Consider the following 19,848-nt stretch of genomic DNA (forward strand, 5'->3'; position numbering starts at 1 on the left):
TTTGGGATTAGTGACTGGTTGTAGACCCAGTGAGGGGCAGGAGGGCTGGAGGCCTGGAGGTCTGATGCTGTTAGGAAATAGGTAGATTAATAATCAAAATACATTGCAATTGTATAATATATTCTCATAAATTTTCTCATCTGTATAATTTTCTGGGCCAGTATCACTGTCTTTCTAATACCCACACAGACATTTTAATACATGAGAAAACAGGCTCAGAGAAGTTGAGGGATTTTCCTCGGTAGCTACATATAGGCAAAGTTGGCACTCGTATCCAGGTCTCTTAGCTCCTGATCTGGTGCTCTTCCAGTTCTGTCAGAGAGATTCCTTCAGTACAGAGGGTAGGGAGCTAAAGGCATCTGACCTGTCAGAAGAGGTAGAGTATGACCAATGAGGACAGAAGCCTGGGGCAGGAATGTGGAGATGGCCTGAAACTCTCCCTGCCACAGATCCTATTGGCTGGAGGACGCTATTACCCAGCAATTTTACTCCTAGATACATACCCAAGAGGAATGAGTGCATTATGTTCACCAAAAGATAAGTCCTAAGAAAGTTCATAGCAGCTTTATTCATAATTATCAAAAACCAGAAACAATCTAAATGTCTATTAACAGAAGATTGGATAAACTGTGGTAATCTCTACAATGGAATACGACACATCAATAAAAAGGAACAAACTACTGATATATACAACATGGATGAATCACAGAGACATTGTGCTAAGTAAAACAAGTCAGTTTCAAAAGAGTACATTCAGTATGACCAAATGAATCTGGAGTAATAACAAAAAATCACATCTGTGGTTGCTTCTAAGGCTTGGGGAGACTGACTGGAAGGGGTACAGGGAAGTTTCTGGGGTGATGGAAATGTTCTATATCTTGATTTGGGTAGTAGTAACATATGTAGTACATGGTAACTTTAAGATTTGTACACTTTATGCAAATTATACCTTTTGTTTTTTTTAAATTACAGCTTAGCTTTTGAGGAAAGAGCCAGTTGAAGAAGGAAAAGGAAGGGTCTTAAAGAGTATGGAGGTGATGTCCCAGATTGGCTCCTGTGGAAGGTGACCAACTGCCCTGATTTGCCTGGGACCGAGGGGTTTCCTAGGACAAGAGACTTTCAGTGCCAAGACTGGGAGAGTCTTGGGCAAACTGGGACAGTTGGTCATCCAAGTCCTGTGGAGGAGGGGAGCTGAGTGGGAACTCTGGATGATTGGCAGAGAGGCTGGACTCCCTTGGTACCAGAGCTGAGGGGCTGCTCCAGCAGGCTAAGAGAAGGGCCAGCCAAGAGGTGAGGGCAGCGGGTGTTGCTGGTTGCTCCTCAGGGTTCCTGATCCTCTCAGAGCAGGAATGGGTTGGGGGGTAGAGCTGGAGGGAAAAGGCCTCGGAGACTGAATTGAGGCAGGCAGGCCATCCAGGTTTAGCATCGCAACTTCTGAGCTGGGCTCTGAGGAGATTCTCACTCTGAACCCTCTCTTCACACCAGGTATCCCCACCCTGTCCTCCCTCAAATGCCTAGGCCAAGAAAATACCAAAGCAATACATTGATTTTCTGGGAGGAAAACAGACATGGGGACCTATCAGGAAAATGCGGTTGTATCTCTTCACCTCCATAGTTGTCACAAGGCAGGGACTGTCCCCTCCCCACTTGGTCTGCCACAGCCTGCTGTGGCTTAAGCTAGAAGGGTCTCCTCTATCTTCTCAGAGCCTGGGACAGATGGGGCAATGAGGGAGAGGCTCTTCCAGCTCTCCAGCTGAGGCCTGAGGTGAATTCTGACAGAAACTGCTGGCAGGGCTGGTCCACGGAGGGATCAGGAACCAGGGAGGGAGGGCTCAGAAGTTCTCATAGTGGTGCACAAAGTGGGCCTGGTCCTTCCTGTTGATGAGCTGACAGGCCTTCTCTACATTCTTGGTCATTCCTGGAGGGCCGCAGCTAAACACCCCAATCTTCCTCACCTGTCAAGGGTGTGGGGGGGGCAGTGGTTGCAGAGAAGCAGAGGCCTGTGGGCTTCCTCCCCAGGAGGGAGCTGCTTCTCAAGCCTGGCTGGAATGACCAGGCCATTGACCCCAGGCCCTGAGAAGGCAGCTTGAGTTGGGGAGGCAGGGGGTGGGGTTTGAAGCCCTTCTCCAATGCTTGACCCCATCCTGAGGTCCTCTGCTCAGTACCCAGCTGCAGGCTGCTTGAGGGCCAGGAAGTCCTGGCAGGGGAAGGATGGGTCGGGGTGGGACTGACCTTTGGGTGGACCTCCTGCAGAGAGTCGAAGAAGGGTTCGAAGGGGGGTCGGCCAAAGTGGGTGATGGAGCGCAAGCCCGTGAACAGACTCCGGTTCAGCACCTTCTGGAAGTGCCGCTCACAGATGTACTGGGGGAGGGAGTAGAGGAGGAAGGTCACAGCCAGGCAGAACCAGGGTCAGCTCCTAGTCCAGATGGCGGTCCACCCACCTGCCTTGGCCATCCTTACCCTCAACCCACATACCCACTGAGCTGCCCTGCCTGGCCGGCCCTGACGTACCAGCATGGTGGTCCTGAGGTCAAACTTCTCAGCCAGCTGGGTGATGTAGATGTGCACAGACACCAGGTCCTGGTGGTCATTCTCCTCCACCTCCCGGATGATGTCAGCCAGCCACTCAAACTGCCGCTGGGTCCGTGTCACCCAGATGAAGTAGATCTGGGGACACACAACTAAAGCTCTGACTCAGCTCAGCTCAAGATTCCTCTACCCAGATGCTTATACTGAGATGGTGGGAAGCCCTGGACCCCCACAGGCCTGATCCAAGGCTTCTTAGCCACAGATCCCAGCAGAGGCTCTTCTGGCTACACCTCCTACCCTCCCTCAAATGTTTGCCATCTGGGCAACTGGGTATGAATGGTCCCAGCAGAACCAGTTGCCTAGGAGCCAGGGACTTTTTATCATGCTACTCTGCTGGGATGTGGGGACACAATCAGGCTGTCTGTCCCCATTTCTTTGAAGAATGGGAGAGGGACACTCACCTTTTTACAGAGCATTTGGCTGCCTAAGGATGATTTGAAGACCAGGTCTTTGAGGATGGAGGCAAAGGGGGTGACCCCAATGCCCCCTCCCACCAGCACGGACACCTCAAACTTATGCCACTCCTGGTGGCCCTCTCCAAATGGTCCATCGAGGTACAGCTGCCAACAGAAGAGGAAGATGAGATGAGCCTGGCCCTTCCCCAGCTCTGAGGTTAGAAATGGGGGGGGGGGCAGGGAGGACAGGGAGAACTAGTTTCTTTGAGGCACCCCAGCCCTCTCCCAGTCTGGCTTTGGGGTGGCTGGAGCATCTTATCCCAAGGTCGGGGAGGGTGGGGACCTTCTATCAATGCCAGAACCCCAAAAGTGGTTCCCAGTGATGGGCACCTTTGGATGTTTGGCACAGCTGTCACCCGTCACGGGTGAGTAGATCTCCCTGAGGCGGGTGGTCCAGGGCCCTGCTGCCCGGATGTGCAGGCTAAGCGTGTCCTCGTGGGGTGCAGAAGTCAGGGTGAAGGGGTGGTACTCGTTGGTCCCCAGAGCCAGGCAGGCGATCCGCACCCACTGTCCTGACTTGTACTCAAAGTCTTGGGGCCGCTGGAACTCAAGGTGGGTCACTCCTGGGGGTCATGGGCAGGGAGGGGCAGGGATCAGAGGGCTTGCTCCTGGTACCTGAGGACTGGCAGGTACCCTGTCCTCTCCACACACCTGAGGCACAGGGAGTAGTAACATGATCTGAGCGAGTATGGCTTCTGGGGCTGGGAGTTGGAGGGCGCCCTTCTCTGTTTCCTGGGTAACTCAAGAGCTGGGCTTCTCTGCTCTCCTGTTCCAGCCCCTCCCCTCCTCTTTGCTGCTTCTTCCCACTGAGGGCCCAGGCCTGATACCACTGTCCTGGATACCAGCCTACTAGGTCAGGGGACCTCAGGCTCCCCAGGTACCATCTCAGTGTTTGCCAAACCTCCACCATATGAGGGTTACCTTTATGGTGGGCCATATCAGCACACCTGCTGCACTATCATTTATCTAACATTTTTCTTTAAATTGACTTACTTTTTCAATTCAATTTACCTTGAGAAGAACATTTAGGTCCCTAAGGTGAGTAGAAAACCAGCATCATGTGCTCTATCTAGCTCCAGAGGCCGTGCTCTATCTAGCTCCAGAGTCCAAGCTCTTAACCAATACCCTACATTGCCTTGCCTAAGTATCATGTGGTCTAAACAGAAGGTACCATGTTTTATCAAATTTTAGCTGGATACTGTTTGTTGCCTGACCATAGCTGAGCCTCAGGCTTGTTCTCTCTTTGTGGAAAAAGGAGATTCGCAAGTACTGGAGGATGCAGAAGGCATGCTAATACCATGCTGAGACTTTGTTCTTAAATAATCTTGATTGAAATACAGTTGAAGTGAGGTTTAATTTTCTTACTATGTGAGTCCTGAAGGTTAGCTGGCCCCTTGTCACTTAAGTCATCTTCCACCACCCTTTACATTGATGTGAATCCCCACTCTGGCCAACATTGACTATCAACAACAGACTCTTGCAGTCTGGGCCATTTATCTGTCTCTGAAGAGAGGTTATTCTGAGGGACGGAATGGGAGAGGGGTGTATGGTTCCCCACCCTGCACCCAGGCCACACAAGCGCGGGTCTTTCTTGTCCTTAAACACCTCTGAATGCACTTTCAGCCTCCTCTTCTCATAGTCACTTCTCACTGTCTGTAAGTCCTCCTGGGAACTAAACACAGCTCTTTTGGGGGCTGTAGTTCCATCAGGAAAGCTGCAGGGGTCCCTGAGAGGCTAACGGAGGCAGCAATGGGATGAGGAGGCCTGGGGAGCTGTCTTCCCACGTCCCATGAGTTGACCTCCAATGCTGCCCAGCGAGGGTCAGGCAAGGCCTGGTACCTGAAGGCAGCAGTTCTGCTTTCACCACGCCTATCTCCACCTTCTTCCGGCTCAGGCTCACCAGCTTGTCCCCCACATAGATAAGTGCTGGCACCAGGAAGTAGATGTGGAAACGGGGCAGTTGGATCAGAGCGAAGCTGCCGTGAATGATGAGCTGGAGACATGGTCAGTTAGTATAGCTCAGGCCCAGCTGGCCCCCTTCCTGCACCCACCCTACCCAGATACTTCCTGCCTGGGCCCTGGGCCTGGGCAGGGTAGGTGGGGCTGGCATAGGCTCCATAGGCTGTGGTCTCGGGTCTGGGGTCTCGGTCTGAGATCTCGCGTCCAATTCACCCTGCTCCCTCCCCACATCATGAGTGCTCATCTCTGCCTTGTGGCCTGGCCCTGCCCAGAGAAGTCCCTCACCAGCACGTAGAGCAGAATGTAGAGGTGGTGGGTCAGCCAGAAGCCCCGGAAGCTGCGGCGCCGGAAGTGGTGGGAGGCGAAGACGTACATGATGGCGAGAACCAGGAGCAGGAGCACCCCTGTCATACCTGGTGGCAGCGGGGACAGGGTCAGAGAGCCCCTGGCCTCGGGACCTCAGCCTGGGCTGAGAATGCCAGAGGGCATTTCCCCATTCCGCTCTTCTTCCCTGACCTCTCTCATCCCTCCCTGGCTCCCAGAACAGCTTGCCCAAAGAAGCTGGAGCTGAGGCTTGTGCTGGAGGCTGCAAAGGGATCCTATGACCACTATAGACAAGTGTGTATTCATGGGAAGATGAGGGAGGACAAAAGCAAAAGTCCTCAGACAGAAACCCCAGACTCCACATACAGTCTACTCTTTACCTGGGACTGTCTGGAAGAACCACCAGTAGAACTTCTGGGGAAGCTTGGACCTGTAGGACAAAGACACCCAGAGCCTCAGGCTGGGGCAGGAGGGGCTCCACCACTGTTGCAATGTGACTCTCTTCCTGACGGCCTTGAATGCGGAGGTTACTGGGCCTCAACCCAGATGGCCAAGGGTCCTTCCAAAGAACATGGCACCCAGCCTCCTGCAGTTCCACCCTCTGATCTCAAAGCAATTCTTCCTCCTGTGTTATCTTGAATTCTCCTACTGCAGCTGACCTTTGCTTCCTTGAAGTGCTTGGTTCATATTCTGTAAGCTCCATGAGGGCAGGGAGCTTACCTCCATGCTCTATCCCTATGCTCAAACAATGCCCAGCACAGAGTAAATGCTCAATAAATATTTGTTGAACGACTGCATGTATCTTGGCATCCCTACTCTTTGGCTCCTGGATGGACACACAGGACGTATTCCACAAATATTTGCCCAGTGAATGGACAGTAGGCTGAGATAGCAAGCTATGTGTCAGGTACGCGTGAGAAAGAGGCTCCGACTTCATCTCCCAAACTCCTTTCCTGGCCAATTACGGCCTGCTTCCTTCCTGAGGGCAAGGAAGTCATCTCTCAGCTTCCCCGAGGATGCTAGCTTCTCGCCCTCACTTAGTGAGAGAGTGGAGGGTCTAGGGCCATCTACCTCTTTTCTGTTGTACCCTGAGGCCTGCCCCAGGATTCCCAAGGGGGACCCTCCCCAAAACTGACCCATCATTCAGAAAGACGCTGGGGAAGATGCAGGCCAGCAGGCTGAGGGGGCTGACTGAGAAGATGTAGACATTCACCACGTGGCCAGCACTGTGCAAAACTGAAAGAGACACATCCTGTTAGAGACGCCTCCAGGGCCAACTCTACCTCCAGCCCCGAGGAGAACAGGAAGTATAAGTAGCTCCAGTCTCCCCACTGCCTCCCCCACAGCTCGACCCAGGGGACTGCAGCAGTGGCGAGCGTGCCCAGGAGCCACATACTGGCCAGGACGACAGCAGCCATGGCGATCCAGCGATGGAAGTCCACGGCAGCATCGAAGGGCACGTAGCGGTTGAGGAAGGTCTCTCTCAGGAAGGTAATGAGGTTGCGGCACATGGTGAGCAGGATGTAGGAGAACATGAAGGAGACGCTGGCCGCCGTGCCCCGTGACAGGATGATGCCCACGAGGGTGGTCTCTGCAATGCCCGAGGGTGGCGAGGCAAAGGCATAGTCTGGGGGCACAGTGGGGGTGGATCAGCACAGCACAGAAGCCTGGACCCCAGTCAGAACAGCTGGGCTCCCCTATCCAGATGCCTGAGGATCAAGAGTAACAACCAGAAGGCTCTCACGTCTCCCCTCCCACTGCCCACAACCTGGAACTCTCCTTACAGTAAGCACGCTCCACAAACAGTCCGGCACAGATGGCTGAGAAGATTGCCACGACCACGATGTGCCGCCGGTAGTTCTCCACAAAGCGCTTGTACTGCTGCAGCTTCTGGGCCAGGAAGCCCCGCTGCATCTTCTCCCGCAGCGCCTCTGTGTATAGCCGGGGAGGGGGCACCACTGCCCTGCAGCAATGGGAGGCAGGTGGCCCGAGATCAGGGCACCCTGTCCTCCCCTAAATGCCACCCTATGAAGGAGACCTGGTGATCTGGTAGCGGTCAGGATGGGCCACAACAGATGAAAGAAAAAGCTTTTGGGGGGTAGAATCCACTCTGCCAAGCCTTTACCTCTCGGCTTTATTTGCCCTCTCCACCCACTCCTCCGTCTCCCCACGACTCCGTCTCCACCTCCTCCTCTCTGTTCTGTGCTTCCTTCTTCCTGCTCCCTGCACAGGCCTCACTGCTGTGCCCAAAGCAGGCAGGAGCCAGGAGACCCCTCACTGCCTGGTGTTGCATCTGAGTGCCAGGCCCCCTGCCTGAAGATTAGGGTGCAGAGGTTGGAAGAGGTGGAAGAGTCATTAACTCAATAGCCTGCCAATCCGGTCAGGGACACCTGGAATGAGTCTCAGGATGGTTCCTCGTGTGTGGGGGTGTGCGCAGACCAGAGACCCTGAGACTTCTCCCCGTGTCTCCTTGGGTCAAGGGTCTGGGAAACACTTACTTTTTGCCAAACCTCTTCTTCAACCCAGGGCCTCCCAACTCTGGGGCTTCTGAGACAGGGAGCCCCACTCCCTGAGGGTAAGAACTGAGAAGAGAAAAATGGGTTTCATTCTCCCCTTGTCTTTGCAGCCAGGAGAAGAACTGCCAAGTCAGAGTTGGGGCTGGTGTGGGAGGGGATAGATCCTGGGACTCATTTCTGTCCACAGAACCTGCCCATAAAACCGGTCAGAAAGAAGCCAGGCAGAAGGCAAGACAGAAGGAATGAACATGATCTGATCACATGTTCTGTAGAATGATTCTGTCCTGGAGGGGCAGGGAGAGAGCCAGGCTCCTGAGCAGTAAGGGGTTATGTGTGTGAGGCAGCTGGAACTTGGGCTAGAACAACCGTGCGCTGAAAGCTACTTTCAGAGCAAATGTCTGGCCCAGGGGCTGATTCCACCAGCCCTACTCCTTCATTTCTCTGCAGGGGACCCAGCCGGGGCACCTCCCAGTGCCCCATTCCCACTCACCGTTCCCCAGAAGTCCGAGTGATGAATGACACTCGACAGCTGACGTTTGGTTTAAGAATGTCTCCAGTACCTGGGGAGAACAAGAAGCTGGACGGGCTTCCCCACGAGGGAGGAGACTGTCCTAGGAAGGCTGCCGTGGCACTTGCCAGTGACTTGGTCGTGTTCCCATCTCTTTCCCCAGCCTTGCTCCCCTCACTGCCCACACCGAGCACCCACTGTACACAGGGCGGCGGCCACTGCTAGACAATGTGGCAACTGAGTGCAATTAGAAAAGGGGCCCCCCTCCAGGCGGATGCAACCCTGCAGGTCCTTTGTGTAGAGAAAATAGGGCCTCTTCCTCTGGCCAGACACACCCCAGACCAATGCACATGGTTGGTGTGTAGAATGTAGGCTGGACTTCAGCCTGCCCTGACCCCTCAGTGGGTATCTTTGTGCATAAATTGCGCAGGTGTATGTGATGCCCTTGATTACACGTGCCTGGCTCTCTACCAGGCACCAAGGACTAAAAGAGAAATAAGACCTGAGTGCTATGCACCAGGAACTCTCATTTTGAAGACACGTCCATTCCTGACGCCTTCCAAACTCACACACCTCCACCTCCACCCTTGACACAGAGCTGGGTGCCGCGGAGCTCGTTGTCATGGTCCCGCAGCATGAAGTGGAAGTCCTCCCACGTCAGCTCCTGCTTGTCCTGGAAGCCCGACTCCCGGAACATGGACTCCACCACCTCAGCCAGCTGGGCCTTGGACAGGCAGTTGTTGGAGATCTCGATGAAGGACCTGGGCAGGGGGAGGGAGGAGAGACGAACGCAGCCTGTCACCTGGCAAGGTCAGGTTCAGGCAGGTGCTGGGTGGGGTGGGTCCCGGCCTATCTAATGTGGTTACCAGTGACCCAGGAAATGGCACTGAGAAGGTGTTCATCCAGCCTGCTGCTGACGCTAAGCTGGGTGGGGTGGCCAAGGGCTCAAAAGGCAGAACAAAATTCAAAGTGACCTTGACCAGTTAAAGAAAGCAGTCCCCAAACAGGGGGGCACCTACAGCTGGGATGAATGTCCACTTAGTGTAGGGACTTGTCCAGGTGTGCCATGGCTCTCTCACGTGGCAGGCTCTTATGTTGATACCTCCCACACCACCGCTGAGCACCCCGTTCGTGGTCCAGCGGGGGGTTGGGAGAGGAGATGTAGCTGCACTGGCTGCTGCTGCCTTGTGCCAACAGCCTGGGGCATAGGCAGGAGTATCTCCGCACCCAATGTGACAGCACCCACAGTGGCAGCTACAGTGGCCATAACTCTTTTCTTAGACTGTGCTTTTGGGACAAAAGCAAACAAACATGCAAGTTTGTGTGAGTCCAGCAGAAAAAGACTTTTGTGTGCACGGCACAGCAAGCACTGCCATCACATTAAAAAACACATCATCCCACTGGCTCAGGGTGAGACTGAGCAAGAGCCACACTGAGTACAGGCCAAGGAGGTGGACCTCAGCCCCTGGGGGCAGAGACCGTCTCCTAGAGGGTCCTGCAGCAGCACGCCCAGCGAGGGACAACTGCAATGCGCCTCGCCCTAGCCCTTTCAGAAGCCCATGTCCAGTTGTGGTATCTGGACTGTAAAGAATGTGACAGTTAAGGTGAAAGCTGAAAGCAATGAGGAGGCTTACAGGGGTAGAAGAGTTAAAAGGGTCTGGGCTGTTCTACGCATTCTGTTTATTCATTTACTTATTTGTTTCATCTGATTCAGTTAACTATGTATTGAATGCCTGCTATGTGCCAATCACAGTGCGGAGGAGGGGATTCAGCAGGGAACAAAGAGAGATATGAACCCTGTCCTTATAGAGCTGTAGGCAGCTGTGGAGCACGGTCTTCAGGAATAAGCCTGTGAGCTCAAAACTGGTCTTTATCGGCACACCACAACCAGAAATGGCTTAAGAAGCAGGAAGAGAGAAGGGTTGGAATATAGAAGAACTTTCCATGTTTCTCCTCCTGCCTGTCATGGTGGTTAATACTGGCAGTAACCCAGGGCATCCGTCCTCCATGATTCATTATCTCACTGTGTAAAGCACAGCATTTGAAGAGTTAGCAAAGACCCAAAGGCATCCAGAAGGGGTTAGTGGGCTTTGTTACTGGTCATCTTGATGTTGGTTGTCTTTTGTAACTAGGGGAGAATTTTCTGGTGGTGTTGGCACTGCAAATACAGACTCTCCTGGAGGCAGGGGCCTGGCCAGATAAACTTCTGAAGCTGGATGCTCTGAGCGTCTAGGATATAGTACCTAGGCCACCTCTCAATGTAGATGGACTCACAACCTCCTCGCCTACCCTCCTCTGACCTGACCTGTTTTCCTGTTTAAAATATCAGGAAGTCTCAGGACTGGAGGGGCCCACCCCATACCGCATCATGGTAAAGAACTCGTCCTTGGAGAGGAAGCCATTCCCATCAAGGTCATACATGGTGAACATCAAGCGGGACTTGTCCTCTGGGGAGCCTGGCAAGACATAGGGGGATGCCCGTCAACTCTCTGCTGAAAGACACCTGACTCCTGGGATGGTCCACCATCCCCCTACCTTTCATGAAGACCACCAGGACGTCCAGGAACTCCCGGAAGGACAGGTAGCCATTGCCGTCCTTGTCGGCCAGAGAAAACATGGACTCCACAAACATGTCCTGGGGCTTGAGGCCCAGGGACTCGGCAAACTCGGCCCGGCTCAGCTCACACGTCAGGGCCTCCCGCACCTTCTGTGACGAATCCAGGGGCAGGGTCCCGGCGTCTGCCTGGTCGATGTCCAGCACCTGCACTCGGGCAGCAGCAGAGGGAAGGAGAGAAGGAGGTGAGGCTGGAAGCAGTTCAGTGACCTCTCACATCTCCCCAAAGTCCAGCTCAGAAAGGGTGAGTCCTGGTGGCTGCTCACGGTCATTAGATAAACTTCTGACTTGGGCTTCTGCTTTCCTGCAGAGGGGGTGACTGTAGCAGGGGATGGGGTGGGAATGGGGAGGGGCACGGTTTGGGAATGCAAAGTGAGAGAGCCTACACTGGGGACAGAAGCTGCAGCAGACATTAAGTGGACAGGGAGGAAGGGGCTAAAGATACATTCTCTTGTCAATTCAGACAGGGCTGTCATGTGCCTGATTTTAAAAGTCATATACATGTAACTACCATTTGTTAAATGCCTATAACGAAGCAAGCACACATAGAACAGTGTTTATCAAACTTTAGAGTGAATCAGAAGCCTCTGGTGGGCTTGTGGGCCCCAACCCCAGAGTTCCTGATTTCCTAGGTCTTGGGGAAGGGCCTGAGGACTTGAATTTCTAACAAATTCCCAGATGAGCCTGCTGCTGCTGGTCCAGGGGCCACACTTTGAGAACCACTGATGTAGACCATCTCCCTGAATCCTCACAGCAACCTAGAGGGATGGATCCTATTTTAATCACTGTTTCATAGATGAGGAAACTGAAATCTCCAGCCCGCAGAGCAGAAGCTTAGATCACCCCACATAGGGTCCTGTCCAGCCCAGGGTCCCTTCAACCCCTGGGCCCGGTCCTGCCTCCAAAAGGCACAGTCAGGCACCTGGGCAAAGAGGTGTCTGAAGAAGACCTCCAGGATGCGGCCCCGCTGCTGCTTGGTCACAGCCTTCCTGAACAGCTCGTTCTCACTCATCTCAGCCACATCAAGGCCCAGAGTCCAGCTCTCACAGAAGCCCTGCAGCTGCTGCACGAAGGTGCCTCGCTCTTCCTCGGAGTTAAACAGCATCACCTGGTGGGAGGAAGGCTCAAGCTTCTGGTTCAGCCTCCCCTCAGAGGGTCTTGGGTTGGGGGATGGAGAAAAAAGCTGTCCCCCATTCCATCCCGGCTGGGGCCAGGTGAGAGGCTCAAAGGGGATCAGAGGGAGAGTGTGGTGGGGCTGGGGACCTCTGAAAGGAGTGGATCCTCCCAGCATCAGCCTTCACAACTGAGCTCTGTAGCTGAGGACGGGGTGGCCGGAGAGGACTCGCCGTGAGAGGGGAGATGTGCGAGGGCAGCCCAAGCTGGGGAGGCAGGATGGGCCATACCAGGTCATACTCCTTGGGGATCTTGAGCAGCAGGGTGCGGCGTCCGCTGTTGCTGGACAGGATGAGGTGGACCTGCTGCGGGGGCCTCAGCTGGATGGTGCGGAGCACAGAGAGACGCCTGTCCAGGACCTGCAGACGCCTGTCTGGGAGCAGCTGGATGGTGATGGGATAGCTCCTCTCCCTGGGTCCCGGCCACTCCATCGCTAGGGAAGGGACAATGGGGCAGAGTGGTTCAGCAAAGTTCCCCAGGCCCCTGCCCTCAGGCTAGCTCCACTCTGCCAGTCTGAGCAGGCACCCCCAAAGCCTGGCTCTCTCCCCACATCTGTAACCTGGTTCTTTCTCCCAGCACCGCCCCCCCATCTGTCCCCTTCCCTCTTCCCGTCCCTTGGCCCCATCTCACCTGACATTCCATCTTTGGCTGCTTCTTTCTTCACACTCTCTCTGCCTTTCTTTTGTAGCTTCTTGAGCTCTTGGCCCCGGAAATAGGCCACCACCCCAGAGATAAGCAGGCTCACTGAAGGGGGTCAGAAGGAGACACTGGGTGGGGGGGGCGCGGCCTCGCCTACAGCTTCACTGAGGCTTTGGCTGCCGCCCCTCCCTTCCCAAGGCCCCTTGAGCCTGGCTTCAAATGTACCTAGGAGCTAGCCTTACAGGCCAGCAGATAATGAGGGGCAGGGACAGTCTGTGAGGAGGAGGGGAGCCAGAAGAGAAATGGGCGAAGGGGTAAAGGGCTCACCTAGGGGGAGACAGCACAGAGCCACGATGGTGATGCCAAAACCAGGACCACTGCCCTCGAAGAAATGAGTCACAGTCAGGGGCACACAGGGGGGCAAGCCTTCACTTGTGAGCTGCCGGGGCTGAGGGCAGGGTGCACCTGAGGGAAAGACACAGAAGATCTCAGGGCCTGAGGATCCCACTCCTTGGCCAGGCAGCCTTCCCTTCTGTCCTATAAAGGACCAGGTACCCACTCCCTCCCAAACCCTCCTCCCTGGAACTTGTTCCCGTCAAAAATTCCTCTTCCACATCCCATCTCTCAGCATCTATCCCAACTTGACCACAAGGTTCAGCCTGCAAACCAGTCTAGTCTCTACTGGGGGAGGTGGCCTAATGCAGGCCTCCCAGACCAACACAGAAGGAGCTGCCGGTGCCCAGCTCCCTGGACAGCACCAAGTGATCCCCACACAACCTCTGTCTCTTCTCTGCCACCATTGCTTGTGTTCTCCCAGGCCACCCACCTTGTTGCCAAATAAAGACATTGGGCTGCAGGGCACTATGGTTCACGCTGGTGACAGCCACCAGCACGTCCCGAAGAGTGGTGTTTCTGATTTCTGCAATTTCCTCCGTGGAGAATAGCCTAAGTTAGAGAAAGCCAGGAATTGTTGGGATGGGAAGGGGACACAGGTCTCCAGCAAACTCAGGCCCAGGGACCCAGATGAGAAAAGAGATCGAGAGGGGTTGGGGAGGGGTGCTGGGACATCCGGGTGCTGTTTACAGGCAGAGGGTCTGGGGCCCAGGCCGAGGTAGAATCTGAGGTGGGAACCCAGGCAGGCCTCACCCATTCCTGCTGTTCTCAAACCAGTAGCGGTCGCCATCCCGCAGTCGCACAAACTGATCGAGGACGATGGTGCTGAAGAGGGGTCCAGGGCCCCCATGGCTCTCCAGGAGCCCCCCGGGGAGTAGCTCCAGCCGGGACACGTCCTGGTTGTACAGGGCGGCTATGGCCTCCAGCATCTGGGGCCACACAGGAAGTGAGGAGCGTGTGAGCGTGGATACGGTTTTGTGTTGGGAGGGCAGCCACTATTGCCCCATCCCTCAAACACAGGACCCCATCAGCTGCCTGGCTTGCTGCTCAGGCCTGAGGAAGTGTCCTCTATCTAGGCAGCACTCCTCAGGTGGTGACAAGTCTGGTGGGAGGACCAGTGCGTCACTACCCAGACCGCCTATCCCCAGTGATCAGCAGCTTCAGGGTCACCCAACTCATGGGGCGAGATCCTGCAGGAATAGGAAAATGGCACCCAACCCAGGGGCCACTCTGCAGTAATGGTACAATGCAGTGGTGAGGATACTCTGGAATCAGATGGCTGAATTTAAATCCTGCTTCCAAGACTGACTTACCAATTATGTCATCAGTAAAATGGCGATAATTATGGTCTCTACTCTGTAACGTTCTTGACATAGATTAAATGTGTTACATGTGTAAAGGACTTAGAACAGTATCACCACAAGAAAGCTTTAGCTGCCATTATCATCATCACTATTCCTGACCTGACGGTCCACGGTGGTGTTGAGGTCACTCCAGTTCCCTGGGGTCTCCAGCCCCAAGGCCTGTCGGGCTTGGCTATAGCTGGGCAGCCCCATATCTCGGCCACGTTGGATGCTGCTGGCCACATAGTCAGTGCGGGAGAACTTGCCAGGGCCAGGCCAGTAATCTGAGGAGGAGAGAGGACCAGGCTCTAGGCTCAGTCCCTCTAACCCTTCTTCGCCCAGCAGCCTTGAATTGGGCTGTTGGCATTACCCACACTCAGCACTCCTCGACATGTGCCCTGCCTTGGTGCAGGGTCACTGTCATCATGTGTGACCAGGGGCAATTTTTCTGGCAAAACTCTTCCCCTAAGACTCAGGACTGTTCTAGTCACCAAGCAGTAAATTCCCCATCCCACCTACTTAACCTCAGCATAGGGCTGGACAAAAACCTTTAGCGACCTAAGCACCAGAGATTGTGGTGCCACCCTTCCCCCACACCCTCAGATGTTAGTAATTTAGAATAAAGCTTGTTTTCTTCTAATGGCTGTTTGCTGTGTGTTTATCTATGTTCCTGCTTTATAGGTACCCTAGGTCTGCCTGATGCTTAACCCAGAAGGGTCCCCAGGCTCCCGGACCTCTGGGCCCTCATCCCCTCTGCCTCCAGTGCTTACCCCTCAGATCTTCAACCACTATGTTGTCCTCCCGCTCCGAAATCTGGGAGGCCATTCCCAGCAGCAGATGATTCACTGCCTCGGCACTGTTCAGATTGGGGTTCTGGAATAAAACAACACACTCAAGGTAGGTTCTCAGGCCCCTCCCTAAAGCCAGGTCCTTCTCAGGACCACTGCAGCACCTCAGGATAAAGGGCCCTTGGCCAGTCCTAGACTCTCTTGAGCTGTTGTCCCCAGATAATTTTCTGATCACTCTACCCTTCAACTCCCACCACCCTGGAGCTGCAACACCTAAGAACTGGAATTGTTGCTTTTCCCAGCCTGTGTGATGAGACTGACCTTGACCCACCTCCCCTTGCCCCTGACCCCAGGCTGACCTCCCGAATCCAGTAGCTGTTGCAGACTCTGAGAGCTGGGGAGCTGCCAAAACCCTCATTCAGGACCATCTGGAAATGACAGCTGGTGTTTCTGAAATGGGGAATCAAGGATGCAGTAAGAGAATTCAGAGAAGTTGAGGTGGGGTTGAGTGGGGCGAGGGATTCAGAGGGGGCCTGGCCAGTACTAAGAGGTGTCCTCGGAACTTCCTTGAACATGGCAGGGGTTTGGCAACGAGTGCGGATTGAAGGTAGAGGTTGCTCTTTGTCCACACAGGGTAGGAAGGGAAGGAGGGAAGAGAGTGACCCAGCTGCTGGACAAATCCTGCTCTCAACAACTGAAGTTCAGCCATTAGGAGGAAATGGGGAGATTTTCCTGTTAAGACTGAACTTCCTACCCCAGGGTGCTGTTTCAGGGCACCAAATTCTGCTTCTTTTCCCCCATGAAACTGTAGGGGTGTAAAAAAGGCCCCAGGCCCACAAGACCACTAATTCTTCACCTCTGCCAGTGTGATGCTCAGCCAGACCCTCCCTCACCTCATGTAGACGCCAGGGGGCACCATGGTGGAGAAGAACTGCTCAGAGGCCACCAGGAACTCCGGAGAGATGCTGGGGTCCAGGAAAGGGCAGTACTCTGTCCACAGGGGTAAGAAGAGAAATAGGCTCTTTACCCTCACACACTCGTCACACGAACCCACTTGTCTTCTTTGCCCTATGGATCCTGACCCCCTCCCCGTCCCCCAACCCCCCCCTCAGCCCAGGTGTTCCCCAAACTCCCTCACCTGTGTAATTCGGCGGTGCTTGCTGCAGGAAGCTGGGCAGCCACTCATACATCGCGATGTTCTGAGGGTCAAGAGAGGGGGAAATGGGAGGCCAGCGCTGGAGCAGCAAGGCCAGGAAGGATCTGAGCTCAAGGAAGGCTTAGGTGTGAGACGAGGACCAGGCAGGGCAGTCACGGGAGAGACACTCAAACAGGAGAGGGGAGGAGGTTCCCGTTGCCCACGAGGAACGAGGGCAGGGGGGAGGGGCAGCTAAATAACAATCACGAGAAAACCTCTGGTATAACTAGCGCTTTGCCTCCTTATCACTCTCAGGGACTTTCCCTAGACGGTAGCTGTCTGGGGAGGGGTGTTTCTGGGTGGGCTTGTCCAAGGATGGAGGGCTCTGCGGGGCAGCGGAGTCTCCCGGGGACAAGGACGTGGGGGCAGGGCTGCGCGACCGACCTGGTAGGTGGCGATGACCCTCTTGCGCGCGTGCTGGAACAGCTCCTCGTCATCCCAGAGCGGGTGCTGGCGGGCCAGCTTCTGCGCCCACAGGTTGTGGTAGCGGAACCAGAGCAGGCCCAGCGCCTGCAGGAAGGGCTCGCGGTTCCCTCGCTCCGCCCCGAAGGCTGCCCGCGCGGTGGGGACACAGGGGAGGAGTTGAGCGCGGGTGGGCCCGAGGAGGGCGCACCTCGTCGGCCCCAAGCCCGCGCCCCCGCCGCCTCACCGTACAGCCCCCGGGGCCCGCGCCGTCCCGTGGCGGGGTCGGGCGCAGTCCACATGCGCAGCGGGTCCTGCGCGTTCCGGGGAAAGGCGGGGTCGGGCCCCGACGCCAGCTGCCCACCGGAGAAGCTGCGCAGCTCGTCGCTCCAGGAGTGCGAGGAGCCATAGATGGCGCTGCCGTCCAGCCAGCCCGTCGCCTCGTTGGTCTGCGGGGACAGCGGGAGGCTGAGCCGGGGGTCGGGTGGCCGAGGCGGCTCAGGGCGGGCGAGGGCCGGGCGGCCGTTGCGGGTGGTGGGAGCCTCTCCACAGCTGCCTCAGGTCCCGCCCCACCCCACCCCCCCAGCCGCCTGCCCTGCCCACCAGGTCCCGGGGGTTGCTGGGGCTCTGTCCGGTCTCGGGGTCCCAGCGACTCCTCTGGAAGGGCAGCACCACGTCCCCGCTCTGGTCGCGATCGAACACGGGGTCTCCGGGCGGGATGTGGATGTTGAGGAACTCGGCTGGGCAGCCAGGCTTTTCCACGCTCACCAGGTCCGAGAGCACGTGGTAGCCTGCGGGCGTCGGGGGGCAAACTGGTGAGAATTGCTACTCCCCACCGCCAAGGCTGACGCCAATTTCTGAAGAGCCTAAAGGCAGATGTTCCAAGGCAAATTCCGCGCCACCAGCTCTAAAACATTTTTCTAATTTGCAAAGTGGGGTTATAGTACCCTCCTCGCCCACCCCATAATGTTGTTGGGAGAATCAAAATAATAGAATTAATGTAAGGGCTCCCCCAAGCCAGTCCCCCTCTCCTAACAGATCCTGCCTCTCCCTCCCTCTTCGCGGGAGAGAAGATATAATCACAACAGGAGAGGGGCGGTAGTGGAATCAGCTTCTAAGAGCTATAATGAGGGTTAGTGGCACTCCTGGGTTTGTAGTCAGTGATAAGAGAAAGATTAGGAGAGCAAATACCCCCGAATCAACACCCCCAAATCCCTCCAAGAGGAAGAAAGGCTTGAAGTGAGGCTTGGTGGGGAGAGGAAGTGGTTCGGGGTCTTGTATCGGTCTCCTGTGGACTTGCAGAGAGGCCTCAGGGCCCCTCTCCCCAGGCTCTGAGCTGAGCGCCAGGTCAACCCTCACCGAAGACGCGTTCTCCCACTTTGCTCTCACCGAAGAAGACCCCCAGCACTGTGCGATTGCGGCTGGATGACAGCCCAGCTTTGCCCCGCATGGCGGCGTTGCTGAGTCGGCGCGGGTTGGGCAGCAGCGGCTCCCCCAGAGCCTGATACACGCCGTCCGCGTAATTAGCAGGTACAAGGCGCCGCAGTCGGGAGCCTGTGGGAAGCAGGGAGCCGGGCTCTGTCTGAGCACTCCGTCTCCAACAAGCCCACGAAACTCGCTCTACTCCTCCCTCCAACTCCCCACTCCCACTGACGAGACCCCTTCTTCTGTCCCCAGGGGTGTACAGGAATTCGCGGCGCAGGCAGCCGGGCGGCTGGCGGCTCGCTCTCTCGGCTTCTCCGCGCCGGGTCTCCCGCGACCCTGCCCTTCACTAGCCGTTCTCCACCCCAGACCAAGGGACGCACCGGCAGCGCCACGCTCGTGGTGCCTCAGGTTGTTGAACCAGCCGTCATAGCGCTGCACTTCCCAGGTCAGCGAGACTGAGCCCTGGCCTCCTGTGGGTCAGAGGGTGGTCCACTCAGTGCTAGCCTCCCTGCGACCCCTCTGGGACCCGACGGCCTCGGCCCGTGCTTCTCCAGACCGCCGAGCGCCCCCAACCCGACCCAAGTGGCGATACTCGCCCGGCGTCTAGGCTGCGCCAGGAAGTTTCCCATCTGGCTTAGCCGCTCAGCCATCTCACCCGATCTTCCAGCCTCAGGAAGCCGCTTGCCTGCACGTCTCCCTTCCCCAACTCCCAAGGGAAACTGGGAGACATCCCGAACTAGGGGCGCCTGGTACTTACCCGCTGGGTCCAGGAGTGCAGTCAGCAGAGCTCCCAGGAGCACCAGGGCCTCTGGCCTTGCACGGACCATGCTGACCCTGTGGCCAAAAGGGTGGGAGGTGGTACATAGAGACACGGAGCAGGCGTCCCCCACACCGACAGTTGGCACAGGAGGAGGAGGCACCAGCCGTGTCCACTTCTGGATCGAAGCTTTTAGAAACGTCACCAAGTACCCGCACCTGCGGGGCACTTTTTTAAACGCATAAGCAGCCCTCAAGGCAGTGACACTGGTCCCCACCCTCCACCCCGTGGAAGAACTAACCCCGATCACACACAGGAACCCGGGAGGCACAAATCCTTTGGGGCTTGTCAGTCCCTGGCAGGACTTTACCTCCAGCCTCCCAGGTCCCGAACAAAGCCTCGAGTCCTACCCCTCAAGAACTGCTTCTCCTAGAGGAGGCAGGGAAAGGAACGTGGCTAGTGAGCTGGGAATCTGGAACCTGCAGTCCCTCGTACCCCTCAGTGAATGCCTGTGCATGGACATGAGGGATGGGAAGATCAGGTCCCAAGTTCCACTCAGACCTCTGGCTTAGGGCCCCCATCGGGGTCAGAAGTCTTCTTTTTCTTGGAATCTTTGCTTCTCTGTTCTGCTCTCTGCCTCTCCCCCACCACTCCTCCCCAGCTCCGCAGATCCTCAGCCTCCCCGGCTTCATTCTCACCCTCCTCTCTGGGTCCTCTGAGGCCAGCTGTGCAGGTGTCCACTCAGGCCAGACCAGCACCAGATGTGAG

At 55.9% G+C, this 19,848-nt stretch overlaps 1 protein-coding gene across 2 annotated transcripts; it reads right to left on the reverse strand.

The window, feature by feature from the left end:
• Positions 1-549: 549 nt before the first annotated feature.
• Positions 550-19,596, reverse strand: DUOX2 (dual oxidase 2). 2 transcript variants are annotated; one of them, XM_073800889.1, is made up of 34 exons: positions 19,451-19,596; positions 19,081-19,157; positions 18,704-18,793; positions 18,258-18,452; positions 17,502-17,689; positions 17,146-17,347; positions 16,881-17,047; positions 16,440-16,500; positions 16,195-16,291; positions 15,661-15,751; positions 15,284-15,386; positions 14,634-14,797; positions 13,924-14,099; positions 13,604-13,722; positions 13,105-13,242; positions 12,769-12,882; positions 12,369-12,571; positions 11,888-12,073; positions 10,887-11,112; positions 10,714-10,807; positions 8,925-9,112; positions 8,334-8,403; positions 7,826-7,909; positions 7,112-7,290; positions 6,724-6,954; positions 6,464-6,563; positions 5,708-5,757; positions 5,289-5,416; positions 4,884-5,037; positions 3,375-3,607; positions 2,991-3,149; positions 2,512-2,667; positions 2,233-2,361; positions 550-1,955 (listed from the first exon to the last, which is right to left on the reverse strand). In XM_073800889.1, the coding sequence occupies exons 2-34, from the start codon at positions 19,148-19,150 to the stop codon at positions 1,833-1,835; spliced, it is 4,668 nt and encodes a 1,555-aa protein (XP_073656990.1). In that variant the 5' UTR covers positions 19,151-19,157; positions 19,451-19,596; the 3' UTR covers positions 550-1,832. The 2 variants fall into 2 exon arrangements, with proteins under 2 accessions (XP_073656990.1, XP_019791007.2); XM_019935448.3 differs by lacking the exon at positions 19,451-19,596 and having other exon boundaries at positions 18,288-18,452.
• Between the last annotated feature and the right edge of the window lie 252 nt (positions 19,597-19,848).

Source organism: Tursiops truncatus, chromosome 2 (genome assembly GCF_011762595.2).
Source record: "Tursiops truncatus isolate mTurTru1 chromosome 2, mTurTru1.mat.Y, whole genome shotgun sequence".
NCBI classification, from domain to species: Eukaryota; Metazoa; Chordata; class Mammalia; order Artiodactyla; family Delphinidae; genus Tursiops; species Tursiops truncatus.